Consider the following 18472-nt stretch of genomic DNA (forward strand, 5'->3'; position numbering starts at 1 on the left):
GCTATTCATAGTAACACTTTGGTCTGAATATAACACTTTGCTCGCCTGTCAGGTCGTCTGGGTCAGTATTTATACAGCCTTAATCACAGGGACGGCTGCCGAGCCGCAAACACAATTTCAAACGCAGGACGAGTTCAGTGGGTCTCATTAGATGAAATGTTATTTGATATATGAAGCAGAAGCTACAGTTGCACAGGAAGAATAAAGAAGTCACAATCAAACCTATGGTCTCGTATCTACAGTACAGATGAATGGGACTAAGATTTGTTATGACAATGAATAATTAGTATTTTTCATTTTTCCATTATTAAATGTATGGAAACATGTTTTGCTCTAACAATATTAATAAGATACCAAAGATCGACAATCGTAATTTACAGACATTTCTTTTGATTCATGGTTTTACAGTAATAACTTATTGTGATTGAAATCATTGAGAAAGCTCCACAACTCAACAACCAGAAGTGAATCAGGGCTACAAACACTAAACAGCCAGTAGTTTGAAAATAAAAGGTCCACAGCAATAAAAAAAAGAAAGGAAACAAAGACAAACATAAAACACATAAATCAGGAATTCACATACATTTGACATCTTGACTAATTGGAAAAAAAGGTTTAGTCAGGTCATTTCTCTCAGTTCTAAACGTACAACAGAAACAGAAACATTTAGATGATCTTGAGTCCGGCGACCCTAAAGCGAGTGACCCTTGACCCCCCCCCCTTACAGTTCAATGGGCCATGGAGGAGGGCAGGTTAGAGGGAGATCTTCAGAGGAACTCTCTCCTGGTTGGTTTTACTGGGCTCTTTGGGGTTCTGGTAGGACAGTCGCACAAAAACAACAACGAGGATGGTTCCTGCAGTAAACAAAGCAGATGTGAGATATGTGAAGGCTGCATTCTGCCAGCACAACTCATTGCACACTTTTTGGCAGCTTTGACATGCCCCGTATGAAAGGAACACTTTGAAAGGGACCAATTAGTTCTGGGGCAGATCACTATTTGCTGAGCCGTGTTACACTGGACTGTGTGTTTGTCCTGATATTGTTTTCTCCCTCTGCACTGTAGCTGTTACAGTCGAGTCCAAAATTCTTTCTCGGCATTTTATCTTACCTATGACTGCAAATGTGCCGAGTAGAATGCCCACGGTGGACTGGATGGTCGGCATGCCCGGCAGCTGTTTGGCAGCCATTTTGCAGTTGCCCCTCACGTTGCAGGGGCACACGGTCACTAAGGACACAGAACGACACGTTTCACTCATCCAGGCTTGATCACATGGCATTACATTACAATGTCTCTACCTAAACAGTGAATGCATTTCAATCAATGTTCTATATTTAAAACAAGTTTGTTGCCTCGTACGCGTTTTGCTCTGGATAGAAAACTAATTATAAGGAAAGATTGTCCCCTAACTGTGTCTGTAATGGCTATATAATTCACTTTAATTGAGTAATGACCCCACACACTCTTCCATCCACATCATTCGACCCATCCTGGCCACCACAGCATCCCATTAACCTAACATACACATCTTTATGATGATGGCAGAAGTGTGCTGTCTTCTATTCATTAAAAAACTCCCATCCTTATTCAAAGCAACAAGGCTACCAACAAGTTTTTGTGAGGCTCTTTCTGTGGACTTTATACAAACGACTGCAGAGAATCCAATGTGTTCCATGTGGCGCCCCGTCCGATTCTTTACCTTCATGTCTGAGGCAGTGGCACACATACTGTAGGTTGATATGTATTGATTATCTGCTTCATAACCTTCCTGTGCTAACTTTAGCTCGTCAGCTGCGAGTGTGTGCATTACCTGGGAGGTTGATGAAGGTGCTCCTGGGAGGGGAGCTGCTGTCAGATATGGTGAAGGGCACAGTGTAGACCTCAGGTGGCAGGTATGGGATGTTTAAGGACAGGTTGGTGTGTGTATCTGTGGGACAAAACGGTCACATTGAACACTTACTCAATTATCTCATTTTCCAATTTCTACTCCACACACACACACTCTCTTTAAAACAGCTTCAAAACACGGAGGCTAGGAAAGAGCGACGGAGCTGCATGTGGAGCGGTCTGGAGTGTGTGTGTGTGTGTGACTCTTTATCTTATCTGTGTAAATCACTCCAAAATACACGCCTGGCTGCGTGACGTAAAAGCCCCGTCCTCCCCGCCCCTGTAAAGAGAAACATCTTATCAGGCTGTTTGAACTCTTATCTCCGGGTCCTGACCCCTACGCTTTGCACCTCACCATCAATCCCCTTCATGTTCCATTTGTCTCTCAGGGAAACAAGAGCTGTGCAACACTTCTGAAGTGGCTGCTCACTTATTTTCCTCCTCTGTATCTGCTGCTTGGACGCTGGTTTGACATCATCAGCAGCAGCGGCTTTCCAGTAATGCTTTGCACGGTGACGATAACAGGAAAATTAAGAAATGAAAGGATTCCTGGACGTATTCATCACGCCTCTTCCTTTTATTGTTGTGTACGCTGTTCAGACAGGTGACACAAGCTCGCGAGGTCCATCTGTGCTCTTTTCACGACAGGTTGTCATCGTGTGACGCGGCTGATTGTAGGCCTGTGTCTCAGTCTGTGAGCAGGTGCAGGAGATTCTTCTTTTAGCCTCCATTAGCTGGCAGGAGCCCAAGCAATGACGCCAAAGAAATTACACAGAAGATATAATTACAGCTGGGCTCAATCAATACCAAAAGGAAACAGGGGAGTGAAAGCGACAGATAAAAAAAGAAAGCGAGGAGGGAAATGGTTGAGCTCTGTGAATGACTTAATGATAGGCAGCGCAGCAGTAAATAGTTTGAAGCCATTAACTGGACACATTACCGTCGCTTTCCAAGGCTTTCTGTATGTTTTCCATTTCAGATAGAACCAAAGAAAGGCTGAAGAGAAAGCAGGGTCATTTACGCATTTTCCAGTCCGGATCACACTGTTCCTTTACCCGTGCACACAAACCATCCGTCCCCGTGAACAACCTGTTTGAATTCATCGCCCCAAGGCCCTCAACACACTGTAGCTAACTCAGTGCCCAATGGCTGTATTTATTCAATTATCAGTGACGTCACACACTATACATCCTCCTGGCTTCATGACAACAGCCAGTAAATGTAATTACGGACACAAAGGGAATCACACAAGGCAGGGGTGGACTGATTGTTTGCCGAATAGGAACAGCCGGTCCAAACCAAGAGGACGTGTAGTGATTTAAACTACAGCATCAGTTTCTGTGATCGTGATGGATCTGGGTTGAGACTCAATAATTGTAAACCAAGTCCAGCCAAAGCCCATTATGCAATTCTACTCTGGCACTGAGGGAGGAGTAGAAGTGAGACAGCTTTGGCCCGGACAGTATGGCTGCCAGATTTAGCTCCGTGGGCATATACACACAGACTTTGGCTGATTTGAGCAGAGAACCTGCTCCAGTCAGCATTTCTTGGCTTTCGGCCACTGTTGATATCGTGAAGTGCACTTGAATCTTGGGAATTGAGACCTGGGATGTGAAGCCTATTCCAACACACACTTCTAACTGCTTGATCCAGCTTTGCAACCAAAGACTGGTTACCTGGGCTTTACATTGTATATTGTAGTCATTTCCTTTAGGGCATCCAAAAGTTGACAAATCTGAGTTCACCTCACCATTGATAGGCGTTAGCTTCCAGTTGCGTCGGACGGTGGCATCACTGCGGAGGGAGAAGTTCAGTCGTCCCCCATGCTGCGGCCCATCGCTGTCCCTGGAGGCAAGAACCAGAGCTTGGTCCTCCCAGCGGGGCGTACACAGATACTTCCAGGAGTAATCCCCAACCAGTACTGGGCTGTTGTCATTCACATCCAGGATTTGGACCGTCACCAGGGTGGAAGCGGATAAGGAAGAGTTTCCTGAGGGGCAAAAGTATAGGAGGAGAGAGAAATTGGGAGAGAAATGATGATTATTACTTTATCCCAAATGAAAATGAATAGTGGAGGAGTAGCCATGGAAACAGTCTTACGTCCATCCACTGCAATGACCTCCATGGTGTATGTGCTGTTCTCCTCTCTGTCCAAGGCCTGCACCGTCTTTAGTTCACCTGAATACTTTCCAATTGAAAAGTATTTCTTGGTGTCTCCCTGTAGAGAATATCTGGACACAACAGGGGCAAAGCAAAACACCTCAACTCTGAAAATCCCTTCATGCTTCTGACGTTCACAGCGTTATGGTTTGTTGTTGATTCCTTATCAGACCTGATTGGGTGAGAATCGGGGTCGTAGCCTCGAATGGTGGCGATGACGCGTCCCGGTTCCTCGCCCTCTCTGACTGTCACTTCGTAGTGGCTTTGAGACAGGATGGGACCCTCATTCACGTCGTCAACATAGATGGAGACGGTCGCTGTGGATGCGGGCCCATAGCGACCGCGGACCAGCGCCACAGGGTTCTGAGCGCCGAGCACCAGGATGTACTCGCTCTCACGCTCAAAGTCCAACACCTGCGCCAAGCCATTGATTTAGTCAGGATTCCATTTTAACACCCTCCCCCTGTCACACACACACACACACACACACACACACACACACACACACACACACACACACACACACACACACAGTACAAGTGAGCTTGATTTACTGGCTTTGGTGTATTTCCAATGTCAATTTAGAGTGTTTACTTGAGTCCTAAATGTTGATGACATTCATTTTTAGCAAATTGTGAAAATCACACTCTGTTAGATTTTATTATTTTATTATATTGCCTTTTACATTTATAGCTAAATTGTGAGTAAAATGATTATTCCTCTCTGGAAATAATAACTCATCTTTTCTGTTTTTCAAAGGAGCAGGATTTGATTTCATACAGTGTATAAAGAAAGATTTAGTATGTTTCCAATGTATTCAGTCAGTAACAATTACAAGCTAATGGATGATGTCACTGAGCCTTAAATGAAGTGGATGTGATTTGTTTTAAAGCAATCTTTCCCCCATCTTGCCCAGGAGCGTTTTCTTTGGTGACCACTTTTCCCTTTAAAAGCGCTTTCTTTTCCCATAAAAGACGACATTATGAGTCTTGTGTTGCCTGACATCATGCGGCTCTGTTGCCGGGGAGAAGAAAGGCAGAGCCGAGCGTGCATGAGTACTGCTGTGGACTGGAAGTGACGCATGAAACTGCTGTGTGGTGTGGTGTGTATCAGTGTTTCAGAGCATGTGCAGGGACTGTGTGTGCAAAAACGGCGCCGCAGTCAATCATCGGATACACATTACTCACTCACACACACCTAAAAGAAGTGCTTTTGTTAATGTTCAGTCTGTTATTGTTGTATAAGTATGAATGAAAATGTCTCGTTGTTGCTCGTACTCATTCAGTGGACATACATGTTTAGATTTCATTTTCATTTTGTATATATTGTTTCAAATATTATGTTTCAATTCAACCGCTCTCCATTACAGTGGATTGTTTGAATTCTATGTACACTGTTACACTAGAATTCACACACAAAGTAAAGATGATTAGAATCAGGATGAAGTTTCAAACTGGACTGGCACCAGATTTGTATATATAAATTTGATTGAACCACTGGCTTTGATCACACTGACTGGACCTCTGACACGCACATGCGCACACACACACATACGCACACACACACGCACACACCCTGCATGCACTGGGATGTCCAGTTGTGTCTGGATGAAGTCCTAATCTTACGTAAACTTCTCTCTTAAAATGCGAAGCTTTAGATCGCAGAATAAATGTTTCCTTCACCTAGTACCTTAGCGTCTTGTTGACTTCTTAGTCTTCAGTGGGTTATTGCTTTGATTTGATATTGTGTTAACTGCTGTAACTATGGTGAAGAACAGTGGTGTAGTGTTGTAGTTGTGCTGTTATCCTCAACCTGATTAGATTCCCCTCACTTGTGCTGTTTCATTATACATTTACTTCAATCAGCAATTTCTAGTCTGTGTGGTAAACTGCCATTAGTGTCTGCTCACACAATCTAATTATTCAGTCGGGTCGTGAGCAGTGTGTAATTTCTAATAATGAAATGTGTCTGCCTCCGGCGCTGACCTCGCACTCTCACACAATGAAGTCCAGGATTTGCAGGAATGCATTTTAATCCACATGGGACTTTACTTCTAAAGCATTGAAGCTTTAAATCTGAGTGAAGTAAAACCACACGACCCTCCTCAAAGTTAGCTACAGTGGGATCTCCAAAGGTTAATGCATGTGCTTTAAAGCACAGCTGCTCAAAGAGACAAGAGTTCGGCCTGTATGACATCATTAAAAAAAAAAAAAAGACAACAACAAAAAGCTCCAAAGCCTTTGTGTATTCATCTGAAACACGCAGCAAGATCCATTTTTAGCTTTTACACATCTGCTCTACCAATGTGCGCATCACATTGCTCAATCACATCCTCCCACAAAGGAAGGAGAAGAATAGAGGCTGTCTGTGCCAGGCCCACTTACAGGAAAGAAACACACACAAACACACAGCAATGTACGGATGGATTAAAGGAGGCTGGTTCAGGGTGATGTAACCCACGGACGGGCAGCTTACTGGGCTTCATGGCACCAGTGTCATCTGGACTCCTGTGTTCAAGTGTGACTGAAGTAGTGACGTGTTGATATTTGAACCTGGTCAGCTGGCTTTTGGGCCGCATGCATCTTAAGGACAGTTACGTAGCATCTGCTTGTAAAAATGACCCTGACACAATCTATTTCCGTCTCTCAGAATGGACATTTGCTTGCACTTTTCAAAATCCTACATAAATCCTACACACACACATTCTATATTTAAATTGCACAGATGTTGCAGGGTGGTTTGTGTTCTTTACCTTGGAGAGGACAAGCGAGACTTCATTGGTCTGCCTGTCTGTCACTAATGTAAAGACCTCCTCCTCGTTCCCAGACTCTAAGCGGTAGTTCACCTGCCAGCTGTCACCTCCACGAACATCTGCATCTCCCGCCAGCACAGCTGTTACCGTGGTGCCAACCAGCGCGTCCTCTGGTATGTGAAAGGGCCCGTACTGAGGAGGAGAGGAAAAAGGAGAGGAAAGCAGTGCTATGATGGCACCAGAATACATCAGACAAGAGTGAGAAGAAACAAAAAAACTACAGGGGAAAATCAATTGGAGAGAGCCTCAGAATGCTCTCATGACTCACGCATGTCTTCAAACAAAAGATGTGTGAGTCAGCTCCTTTGAAATGCTCATTTGTGTAGCAACCAGTAACGATTGTGTGTGTGTGTGTGTGAAAGAGAGAGAGAGAGAGATCTTGTGAAGTCAACCGCATGTCCGTGTTCCAGTGTCATTCTATTTTGGTCTTTGTCTCACTCCCACTCCGTCTCTGTAACCCCAGCGTTCAATTTTAATACAATTCAATGAAATGAACTGTGAACTTCCATGAGAGCTGAGCGACGTTCACCTGTCCTGAGCTCATCAAAGGAGAAGAGCAGCAGGTATGAAACCACATCCTGCAGCTACAGCCTTCACTACATGTGCTGTTCTAAGCATCAGGGGATAATCGTGTGAGCTTTAGAGTCCACACATTGTATTCACACACACAATTACTTCACTTAATCTCTAGCCACACACAACAAACCAAACCTCGCCTCTGCAGCTTTTCTTCAACAGAGATTAAGGAGGTATAATATATAATAAATCTATCAAAACATTCATAAATCAGCTCATTTACTTTGCTACTTTGAGTTCCCTTTCTTTGATTCTCTGTCTTTAACCCAGCAGGTTGCCGTCCAATGTAAGCCGAGGGTAATGATGTAATTTCTTGTTGGACAATAACAATATGGAACGTGCCGCTTGTGTGTGCGGCAGGGCCATCATGTGTCTGCATGTGCCTGTGCATGTGTGTGTATATACAACTTGCTCTCTGTTGCCCTGTTGGTGTTAGCTGACCTTTCTTCACACCACTCCTCCAGCATCTGTGTGTTTGGACAGCCATTTAATCTGCCACTCACAGCTCCCCTGGAGTGAAGCAGCCATGCCTCTGATCTGGCTGCCCCATCCGCAGGGTCGCTGAACCTGAACCTGTCACCACTCGCCTCCCACATTACTCCCTATAGCGCTGCCTTCACATGGCCATGGAAAAAGCTGCTCCGCTCAGGCGTGACCTGCTCAAGAGCATTTTCCACCTCTCTGTATGTGTGTGTGTGTGTGTGTGTGTGTCGGCCTCGGGGGGATTGAGCACATTTATAACGTAATAGTATGAAAACGAGCATTCGACAACGCCAATGCTTGAAGGGTGCGCGGTAACGATTCGCGGGGGTGTTTGACGGAGTCGTGACATGGAGATTACCATGGCGACAACATTTATATCAAAGAATACGATGTGTATATGATATGGAACGTTCTATTGTGAGAATGGAAATTTGTAGTAAACAATGTCGTCTCCTATTATTGGTCTTGACATCCAAACTTAAACTTAACAACCAACATGAGAGATTTAAAGAGGCTTAAAATAAAAAGTTCCTTTGCAGCTCATAATGTCCTTGCAGTCTTTCCATGTCAGTGTGGTCTGACAGAGACAGGAGCACGGCTCAAGTCAAACAGTGGGGCGGCTCTCTCATTCACTGGAGCTCCCAAACCCTCAAGACCTTTCATTCTTTGGTGTAGAAACACCAACAAACACCAATCTATACCTATTTTCTTTATACTGGCAGATGTGAGAGACAGAAAAATGATGGGACCGGCCACCAGCATCGCATTCTGACTTTTACTGTACAACAACAGAATTCTGAATGTGAATTTCAAGGCGTCGCAAATTCTGCATATTGCCTGACGTGTCGCGCTGCCATCCAAAGACGTCACAGGATCGCACACACACACATACGCACATACAACCACACTCAATTAAATGGGTGCGGTGAACTCACTCTATAGATTGCCTTGAAGATGATTTGTAACTAGTTCGGTGAACGTTCACACCACAAACGAAGCGCTGCAGAGTTGGTCGAAACCCAAATTGAAACCATAAGAGTGCATTAGACAGTTCTTCCCTAATGAGTGGACATGTACTCTGTGCTGCTGTGTAGACCAGTACCAGTATATACTGAAGTCCCTAAAGCTGCTGAAACAAAGAACGAGCTGAAATAGAGATCTCTCTGAGGCTGTAATTGTTTTATTTGAAACATACTAATGGCACTGGCTCCATTCAGTGGTGATGATGCAGATTTAGCTATAAATAAATGAATGGAAACCCGTGTCCAAAAAAGGCTTTATCAGATTAAACCCAAAGAGCACTGTCCATTTAGAGTACAAAGAACAGAATAAAACTGCTCCAATAACACAGTGCCATCTCTGTAAGCCTGAGATTAGAGGACATATCTAGTTCCCTGCCAGGAAAATTAGATCAGTGACCTGCAGAATGGATTCACTGTCCACCATCAAATAGCCACTTATTTCCACCAGTGACTATTTTGTACGGCTTTTTTTTCCAATGCTGTTATTTAACATTATGGGAGCAGCGCAATACGTTAGCATGTACCTCAATCTGTTTGTATATCAGTCCGTGCCTACATACATACTGTACCTCATGCTGGGAGAAGACGGGCGGGTTGTTGTTCTCGTCCTGCACCGTCACAACCACAGTGCAGGAACTGTTTAGACCTGTCAGAGACATCGTGAGGGCTCGTGTTAGTCAGTCAGGTTCACCCATCACACAGAGGAAACGCACAATGTTAAATGAATGACTGGTCACTGATCCTGATCCTTGAGTCACAGACGCCCCTCAGGTGTTTGGGGAACGACGAAGCTACTAAACCTTTATTTAATGGGACTGTATGGTTCTGTGGTTGTGTCTCCACTTTCCTACACCTGACATGATTGGTATTAGTTCCGCTCATGAGACGATGTTTTCTTGGCCACTGTGATTGGCTGTTGATGTAAGCCACTACCAATTAAACTGTAGGTGGTGGGAACCCTGGACCTCTATTGTCATTCAGGGCACAAAGATGTTTTTTGACTGAACCAATCCCTCTTATACTGCATGTGTACTTGATTGAACATGGACAGTTAACCAAAAACAGAAATATCTATTAAATAAATATTGTACTTTTATTTTTAGTATCTATATTCTCAATTTTAAGTATATTAAACAATATATTTTGCCCAATACCTGACATGAATAGTCACCTTTTGCATCCTCAGCAGTGATGGTGAGTGTGTACTGTGGCGCTGTACCCTCCATACTGTCTGCCTGGACCGAGATGACTCCAGAGTCCCGGTCCACCCTGAAGAGGGCGCGAGGGCTTTCTGGGATTTGACCGACCAAACGGTAGAAGATTCGCACGTTATCCGTCTTGGGGTCGTCGTTATCCGCTGCTTGCACAGTCAGAATCTCAGTCCCTGGAGAAAGATACAGCAAGTAAGGTACAGTAGAAGTAAACAAGGGAGAGGATTTGAATTGGGAATGGTCTGTGCCAAAGCTAGAGGGCCGTACATGTAAGCATTATGTGACCCCATTAGGACAAACACAAAGTCCCATATAATGGATTTCCCAGTGTTTTAAAGCATCAACAAAGAGCTTTTATACCTGGACCTTATATGACACAACACACTGTGTGCTTTTTACGAGTGGCGGTAGATGTGAGGGTGCTTTCCCTGGTGTCCTGGCATGAATCCCAATCTGCTTTCATAAAGGGGCTCTGGTGCTCTCAGCCCTTTCATCACCACCGTGCCTTCCAGTCACTTCTTACGCCTTATTATCACAGTGGTCAAACACGATTCCCGTCACAGAGTACACAGCTTGTTAAGACGTCATATTCTACTCTGACCTTCACAGATAAAAAAGCAACTAACAAATGTAAGCAGGCATATCTTAAATGTAAAGTGTTTTCTCCATTAAGACCTATTTTAATGCCCACTGTGTTTGGCAATTGATGGGAAACATGACCTCACTCTGGGACACACTGAGCTGGAATACGTATTTTCTTGGTAAACACACACATGATAATACAATAATATGAGTCAGTCACCTCGAGGAGCCAGTTCTTTGACCACAGTATGATACTGTGCCTGGGGGAAGGTGGGTCTGTTATCGTTGGCATCACCCACCATCACCCTCAGCTCCACCGGTTTGGCGATCTCTCTTCCGTCCGGACGTTCGACAACAATGCTGATGTGGAACTGACAACACAAGAAACTGTGTGAGAAATCAACAACTACTATGGAATCGGTTCCATTTGAAGTGTTATTCTGCATTTTGATCAATCCCAGGTATCAGTTAAGTATTCAAGCAGCCAGAAAAGTCGTGGGACTCTCATTTCAGATTTCAGAAATAGTTTGAAGTCCTAGATTTGGAATGATCGTATCTGGGTCACAAACACAATCAACCTGTGATTGAGAGATTATCATAGAGGAAAAGCGGACTAGGGTGAAGGTAAATGTCTTTGCTTAATGTCATTTAGAGTTTCCAGGATTATTGTTGAGACAAACTGTAATGTGTTTATGCTACAGACCTGGTCTTGCGTCTCTCTGTCCAGGGGGGCGTTGAGATAGATGACTCCCTCCCTGCTGATGGTGAAGAGCATTTCTGGAAACTCCCCCTCTAGACTGTACTCTGCCTGACTTCCACTCCATTTAACCTATACAGCACATGAACACACAGAGTAAATGGAGCCTTTTCAAGTATGGTAAAGCAAAACACAGCTGAATGTGAATGCAGTGCCTTGTCTAACTCAAGCCTTCTGCGATGCTATCTGTGTTGGTGCAGTAGGAAAATTAAAATCCAGAAATCACAGGCCCTGCATGATGTATAAGTACAAAACGGAGCTACCATTTGTTTACATGATGAGGAGCCGACCAAATACACTGACAATGATGTGGAACAGAGAGCTCAGCCAAAACTAACGGAGCAGGCTGAAGGGGATTTTCCACTCTGTGTTACAGCTCTTGACAGAGAGCTGTGCAGCGGGACTGAAGAGAGGCCTAGTAGCCATCGAACAGCACCCAACAAGGAGAGAAGCCCGCTCGCCGCACAGCTGATACACACCCAGGACACGTGTATCTCCTCAGCTCACTGTCACACACTCCTCCCTTGTTTTGGAGATGGCTGCCCAAATGCTATGCTTTTGTATACACAAAGCCACTTCACAGAGCTGGCTGCTTTTCAATGTTATGGCTTGTCCCTGGATCACTGAACTTTAAAGAGATATGTTTAAAGACTTGATTTATGATCGATGATTGCACTATATATAGGTCTATACACCGCGTTTATGAAGTCATCTGTTTTGCCGCTGGCAGTGGTTCAGATTGCAGGGCACGTTCTGTCTCCTCGGATGGTTTATGTTCCAGCAGCATCAACAGAGCTTAGTTGTGTCTGTCAGTAGGTTTCAGCACGACCCCTTATGGCTGGAGAGCAATCAGTTGCATTTAACAGATTTGCAGTAATAAGATGCGTGAAAAACCTCCTGATTTGGGTACTGTCTCTTTAAGGCTCCTTGCGTCTGGCATGAGCTCGTAACGTCAACAGATGCTGTTCAAAACACTCGATCGACAGCCTTGTACTGTCTGAGTGATCAGTGTGTAGGCGTGTTACATGTGGAGCTGAACATGCTACTGAAGTAAAGGACTAATCGAACAAAAAACCTTCAGGACAGTTCAGAAATTAGGATAAATCACTAAAAGCATTTCAATTTGTCCCCTTTAACCTCAAGGTGTTTAAGTGTTAAGGTAGTATTTTCTGTTCCAGACTGAGGAGGTTAAGTAGCAGACTGATCAAAACATCTGTCAAGAAATCCCTGCCGCTGTCTGCGGTGTCAGTCTCCTCTCAGCAGAGGGAGGCTGAGACACGACTGATACATTTATCTGAGACAGTAGGGGAGGTGAGATCTATAGAGTGGGTCCTTGAACATGACTATCTCTGGATGTGTCATAACAGTGGTTCATCCCACCTCCCACTGAGCACACAGTTCAATCATTCAGACACACACCATGTTATCCTTGACCGAGTCTGTGTCATTTAGACTCTGTATGGGCAGATGGATAGAGTATAGAAATAGATACATAAAGAAAATATATAAAGTAGATATAGAAGCAGAATCGGCATCCTTTACATTCAAATGTATCCTTTCAGTCATCGAGAGGTGTTTGATGGCGTTGTGTCTTAACAATCACGCCTACATGATATTGAGATTTGCAGTGCGCTTTGAGAATAAGACACAAAAAAATAGAAACGTGCCTACACTTGTGAATCCACACGTTTTCAGTGGGTGGAAGAGGCTGTTAGAACAGAGGCGACGAGAGGCTGAGGGCGAGTGAGGGGGAGGTGGAAGAAAGAAAGAAGGAAAGAAGAGGGGGACGTAATGTGAGATACCTATCGGCCAGAGAGGCTCTTAGAAATCGCACAATGCATTTAGTTCAGCATCTACATTGATCTCAAGTGGGAATTCTGCCCCGTTCAGTTTTCCAAATACTGAAAGTTTATTTTTACTACAGATGCCCAGTTAAAAGAAAAATAATTCCTTAGAAATGATAACCGCAACTGGCAAGCATCGTTTATGTTTTTGTTTCCACGTATTACAAAACCTCTGGGGCTTTGGAGCTATTTATAGACCTGTAAGGACTGAACATGATATGGCTAATAATGTAACAACTAAAAGGTTAGACAAGAGCTGAGATACAGATAAAGCAATACGATACAAGAGTATGGAAGGTTTCAATGTCCTTAACTCCACAATTAAGAGGAAAATACCTCAAAAAGTGAACAATAAGGGAGTGTTGTTGGACATTGAGAGTTGTGCTTTTATGGGTCATTAGAACGTGAACATTATGTGCAACATTTGCCACAGCATGCACAGCTAATTAGTTTATATACGCCTTCATTTTAATACGCAAATCCCGGTGGCAACAGCTTGACCACCACAGAGACACGTGCCGGTGATGCCGCAGGGTCTCAGGTGAGCCACGGTTGAAAACCAAAGCTACGTCCTTGAGTCAAAGCACGCAGTTAACCCGGATTAAATGAGACCCTGGAGGGAAATGTACGCTCCGCAAGGCCAATCAGTTTGAATCAGAGCATTACAAAGTGAGTCATTGATCACAAAGTGCCATTTTGTTTGAGGCACAAACATAAATGCAATTTGTTTGAATATAGAACCTCCTGTTGTGAATCAGAAACAGGGCCCATGTTCCCCCCAGGTAGAATGTTGGGTTATATCATTTTAAATTTTCAGTTATAATTGGATTTATTAACATAACATGCAAAAGTCTATATTGCCAAAGCTTCAAATTACTACTGAGGTTATGAAACAGCCGAGAAATGAAGTAGACACATATGCAGAAAGGAACAAATCATAAAAAAATAAAAACCTGTCTGTGGAGCCGCTCCAGGATTTGTCACCACCTCTACAGTCTGTCTCTCTGCCTTCCAGCATAAGGACACATTTAAAAACCTACATCTAAGCCATACAATACTACAAAATGACTACATGAGAATTCTCTGTAGCTGCAGGGTCCAGCTGGCCCTGAAGCCGGATTATAGTGGTGGGTGTGGATGTGAGTGATAATGGGAGTTAAAGTGACTCAGTCATGCTCGCCTGAAAGCTACCATGGCATTTGATCATTATCAATAATTCAGTATTTGGACACTTAGGAGGGCCCAAGAGACACTAAAAACAGCAACTGGCAACACAATGCCACTTCACTCAACCCTGTGTATTGACGAAGAGTTTGGTTTATGGTAATATGATACCATAGGTGGAGGAGCATTAAAAATAACGCCATCATTAAATGAGTTAACGTGTTGTGAGTTATATACAATATAAAGAGTAAAGGTGATAGTCGCTGTGGGGGCCGGGGGGGTCACATGTCTCACCAGTGAGATGGGGATGGGGTAAGGGCCTGGAAGGTTCTCCTGGAGCCGAACAGGGTCAGGTGATGCCCAAGTGTTTCTCGTCACCTCCACTGTAACGATGCCGGTTGAGAAGAATGCGTTTGCCTTTCCAGCCATGTCCTTCACCATCACCAGGAGCTTATAACGGCCACACATCTCTGGGTCCAGAGTGGAGGCTCCTGGTGGTAACAGTAACATGTTTAATAGCATAAGATATTCAGTGTGTGTGTGTAAAGATCATTTCCAGTTCATGAATGCAAAGGGGAAAAGGCGAGACAGAAATCAAGCCAAATATGAGATTATGGAAATTTACAACAAACATATTTAGTTGAATTCGGCTTCTCGTTTGTAAATGTTCACATCATATTTAAGGGGAAGAGACTTTTTTTTTAAATTGCATTGCTTTCATGCAAAGGCAGTGAAAGGAGCAGCAGTGTGGGCTGGAAGGGACAAGCAAGCGTGAAAGTCATCCAGCTCCTGCCAAGCAGCAACAAAGGGCAACACCACAGCTCCACAAATAGCACTGGCATACAAGACTTGGCTGCATGGAGGGTGTGTGTGTGTACATTTATCACATTGTTGCCTAATATATTAGCACCATAACTTCAACCATCAGTTGGCACGGAAGCATCAACAAATCCATCAGTTATAAAGGACAGAATGCCACTCTGCATTTATCCTTCTCCCCTCTGGAGGTTATCAGTGTTTTAATGTACTCATTTCTTAATGTGGATGACCTTCATCAGTGAGGGAAACCTCTCCGGTGACTGCGTCGATGAAGAACATTTGACTCGAGGGGATCCTGGGTGTCTGCTCCATCAGGCTGAAACGCAGCTCAGCGTGTGCGGTGATTCGGTCGTCGCGGTCCAGTGCCTCCACCTGCATGAACGGGATCGCTGACAGGGAGAGGACGCCGCAAATGTTACTGACTTAAGCTTTACTATCATTACAACATCCCTCTCACCTCACCAAATAGATATGTGTAAAGATATGTCCGTGTCTATCTAGGGTTTTATTTCGCCACTTATTTTGCCAAGTGATTTTCAGTGATCACATACTGAAACCGGATCATTTGTGCTTCTTCCGTCTGAGGAAATTTGAAAAAAACTTCACACCCATCATCTCCAAGATGATGAAGAAGTCATTTGTGCTTCTCATTCCTCACGCCTGCCCGATTATCTTACAACTTATCTAACACAGCCTTCTTTGAATAATCTTCAGCTTGTGCACTGTTCAGCACCGTCTGTCTCTCTTCTTTTTTTTTTTATAGACTAGGACGAGACACAGATCCCCATCTTGTACGAGTGGCCTGCTGTGCTCAAGGTCCCTGGGATCCAGCTGAAGCCTGTTAGCTGTTCACATAAGCTGAAGAAGACAGAGTTTTGTCTATTTGCCCCCAACAAACACTGAAAACCATCATTCTGCTTGACTGTCCTAAATTGTGTCTGTAGCTTTAGGAAAGAATTCTTCTGATGTAACGCACCCAGCAGTTTGTTTCAGACTGTAACAAGTGACATCATAGCTCAGGGTTGAAGTACCTTTGAGCAATCCAAGCTGCACACTGCCCCTCATGCTCTGCTCGATGAAAGTAGGCACATTGTCATTTTTGTCAATGACACACACTTCCACAGTGAAGGTCTGACGGTGCACTGTAGTTCTGAAAGACACCTAAACAACACACACAAACACACACACACACACACACACACTTGAATATGGGCGCTGCACGTGCTTATGGTAGACAGTCTTGTGTTATAACGTGATGGCTTTATACCTGCAGGGAGTAAGATGGCTGCTTCTCCCTGTCCAGTGGTTTTATGGCGTATAGGAAACCAGCTTCAACTCCAAATATCCCCTCATCATCCCCCGTCACCACCAGCTCACTGTAATTAACTGGGAGGCTGTGGAGCTGAACAGACCAGAGTGCAATTCATCAGTTTGTGTTCAAAAACAAGCCTGGTGTGCAAACAATGAAGCACCGGGGCACCGAATGGGTTAGAATGACCGGAATGAAGCAAAGTCAGCACAGATTTACAAATGCATGGATAACACAGGCAGAGTTCTTAACCTGCGTATAAGTGGGGCGTCCAGTTGAAATTAGTGATGTAAGTACAGAATGAAGACTTTCCTTCCATTTGCCTTAATAACAGTCAAAGCTTCCTTCTTTGTGGTTTTCCAGGTTGGAAGTCATGTGTCCACTTCACATGAAACTGATCACTCTGCGTGGAGAAATGTTGACAAAAGGAACCCGGCTGTGCCTGATCTCCGCTTGTCCCTTTTACCTTCCCCATACTTCATATTTTCCTTTGACTTGGCATCAGAATTGACTACGAGTGGGTCAAAACAAACCAATACAACCCTGTAGCTATGAGATGCTTCCCAGGAAAGTTTGTTCTGCACAACTGAGCACAACTTTCAGCACCTCTCAGTCCATATTCAGAGAAGTCCTGCTTTTGTGTTCCAAAGTCATCAGATCAAAAGAGAACTTGAAACAGGAAAGATTAACAATCGAACCCCCCTCTGATGCACGGACCAACATGAATAGCTTTTACCTGGAACTAAATTTGAGCAATTATTGTCCATTGCACTTAGACCACACTGTGACGTTATTATCCAACGCCTCCACTCTGCCCATTAATACGGTATTGGAGCGGTGTTTTAATGTCACTGAGCACAAACCAACTGAGTGAAAATATGATTGTGCTTCATACAAGATGTGGCAATTTCACAGCGCAGGCAATTAAAGTGCCACTCACGTTGTTGCACAATCCAGAGGTTGTCTGAGTGACATGTATGAACAAAGGAACAAGCCCCCCTGCCAGCCAGCTGCAGCGCAGTGCAGAGGCAGCGTCTGACGCCTGTGAAGCATTGTGCACACTCCAATTATACTCCACTGATGACGGCAGAACCTTCTTCATCTGCAACCTTGACTGCAGATGGAAGATTAAACGGCGGAGAGAGTTTCGTAGCTCGCTTTATTGAACTGTTTTTGAAAATCCACATTTATTAAAAGCTGTCTGGTAATGACGTCATTCGTACGGGGATGAGTGGAGGTTGTTTTACAGATGAAGTTGAATGAAATTGCGGGAATAGGAGCGGAAATGTGTGTCCCAGTGGATTTATTTATGGTTTGTTTATTTGTATAGCAGATATTCTGCTCTGACTCTACAGACAATCAGACAAAATGATCACATTTATCATGCACAGGTGATAATAGGACAGTTGCACATGTTCCTTTGTGGCTATAAAGAACAAAATGAAATCCCTTACCTTGGCAAGATACCATGGGAAAATGCCATCATAGTTTTCCGGAACGCCTATCTTCACATTTGCTGCAGAGGACGGTGCAAATGTCGAAAACATCAGCAGCTGAGAAACAGAACATAAACGGTATCTCAGTGAGACCGTTCAGTGGAAAGTTACAAGAATGAAGAGCTACGGAAATGAGCAAAGCCTTCCTTACTGTGAGAGCTTCAGCCAGCATGTGTAACGCTGCTTTGTTGGCCATGAGTCCCTGTAATGTAGCATATTCACAGCATTTCAGACCACATGGCCTCAGCCCAGCAATCAACACAATTTGTTGTGTTACTGATTCACCAACGTGGAATTCCGTCATACGCTCAAATTTCACAGTTTAGCATTTGTGACTTTTGAAAGCACAAC

The 18472-nt window shown here is 44.1% G+C and overlaps 1 protein-coding gene across 1 annotated transcript; it reads right to left on the minus strand.

Moving 5' to 3' along the window:
- Positions 1-449: 449 nt before the first annotated feature.
- Positions 450-18317, minus strand: cdh16 (cadherin 16, KSP-cadherin). Its single transcript, XM_076155840.1, has 17 exons — positions 18273-18317; positions 18080-18178; positions 16584-16718; positions 16348-16477; positions 15547-15705; positions 14792-14988; positions 11436-11561; positions 10953-11103; positions 10111-10323; positions 9509-9585; positions 6799-6990; positions 4219-4460; positions 3987-4117; positions 3637-3876; positions 1810-1926; positions 1110-1226; positions 450-854 (listed from the first exon to the last, which is right to left on the minus strand). Exons 1-17 carry the CDS (start codon positions 18315-18317, stop codon positions 754-756), a joined length of 2472 nt encoding a protein of 823 aa, XP_076011955.1. The 3' UTR covers positions 450-753.
- Between the last annotated feature and the right edge of the window lie 155 nt (positions 18318-18472).

Source organism: Genypterus blacodes, unplaced genomic scaffold, assembly GCF_046128005.1.
Source record: "Genypterus blacodes isolate CSIRO-AG114 ecotype Tasmania unplaced genomic scaffold, CSIRO-AGI_Gbla_v1 ptg000067l_1, whole genome shotgun sequence".
NCBI lineage: Eukaryota > Metazoa > Chordata > Actinopteri > Ophidiiformes > Ophidiidae > Genypterus > Genypterus blacodes.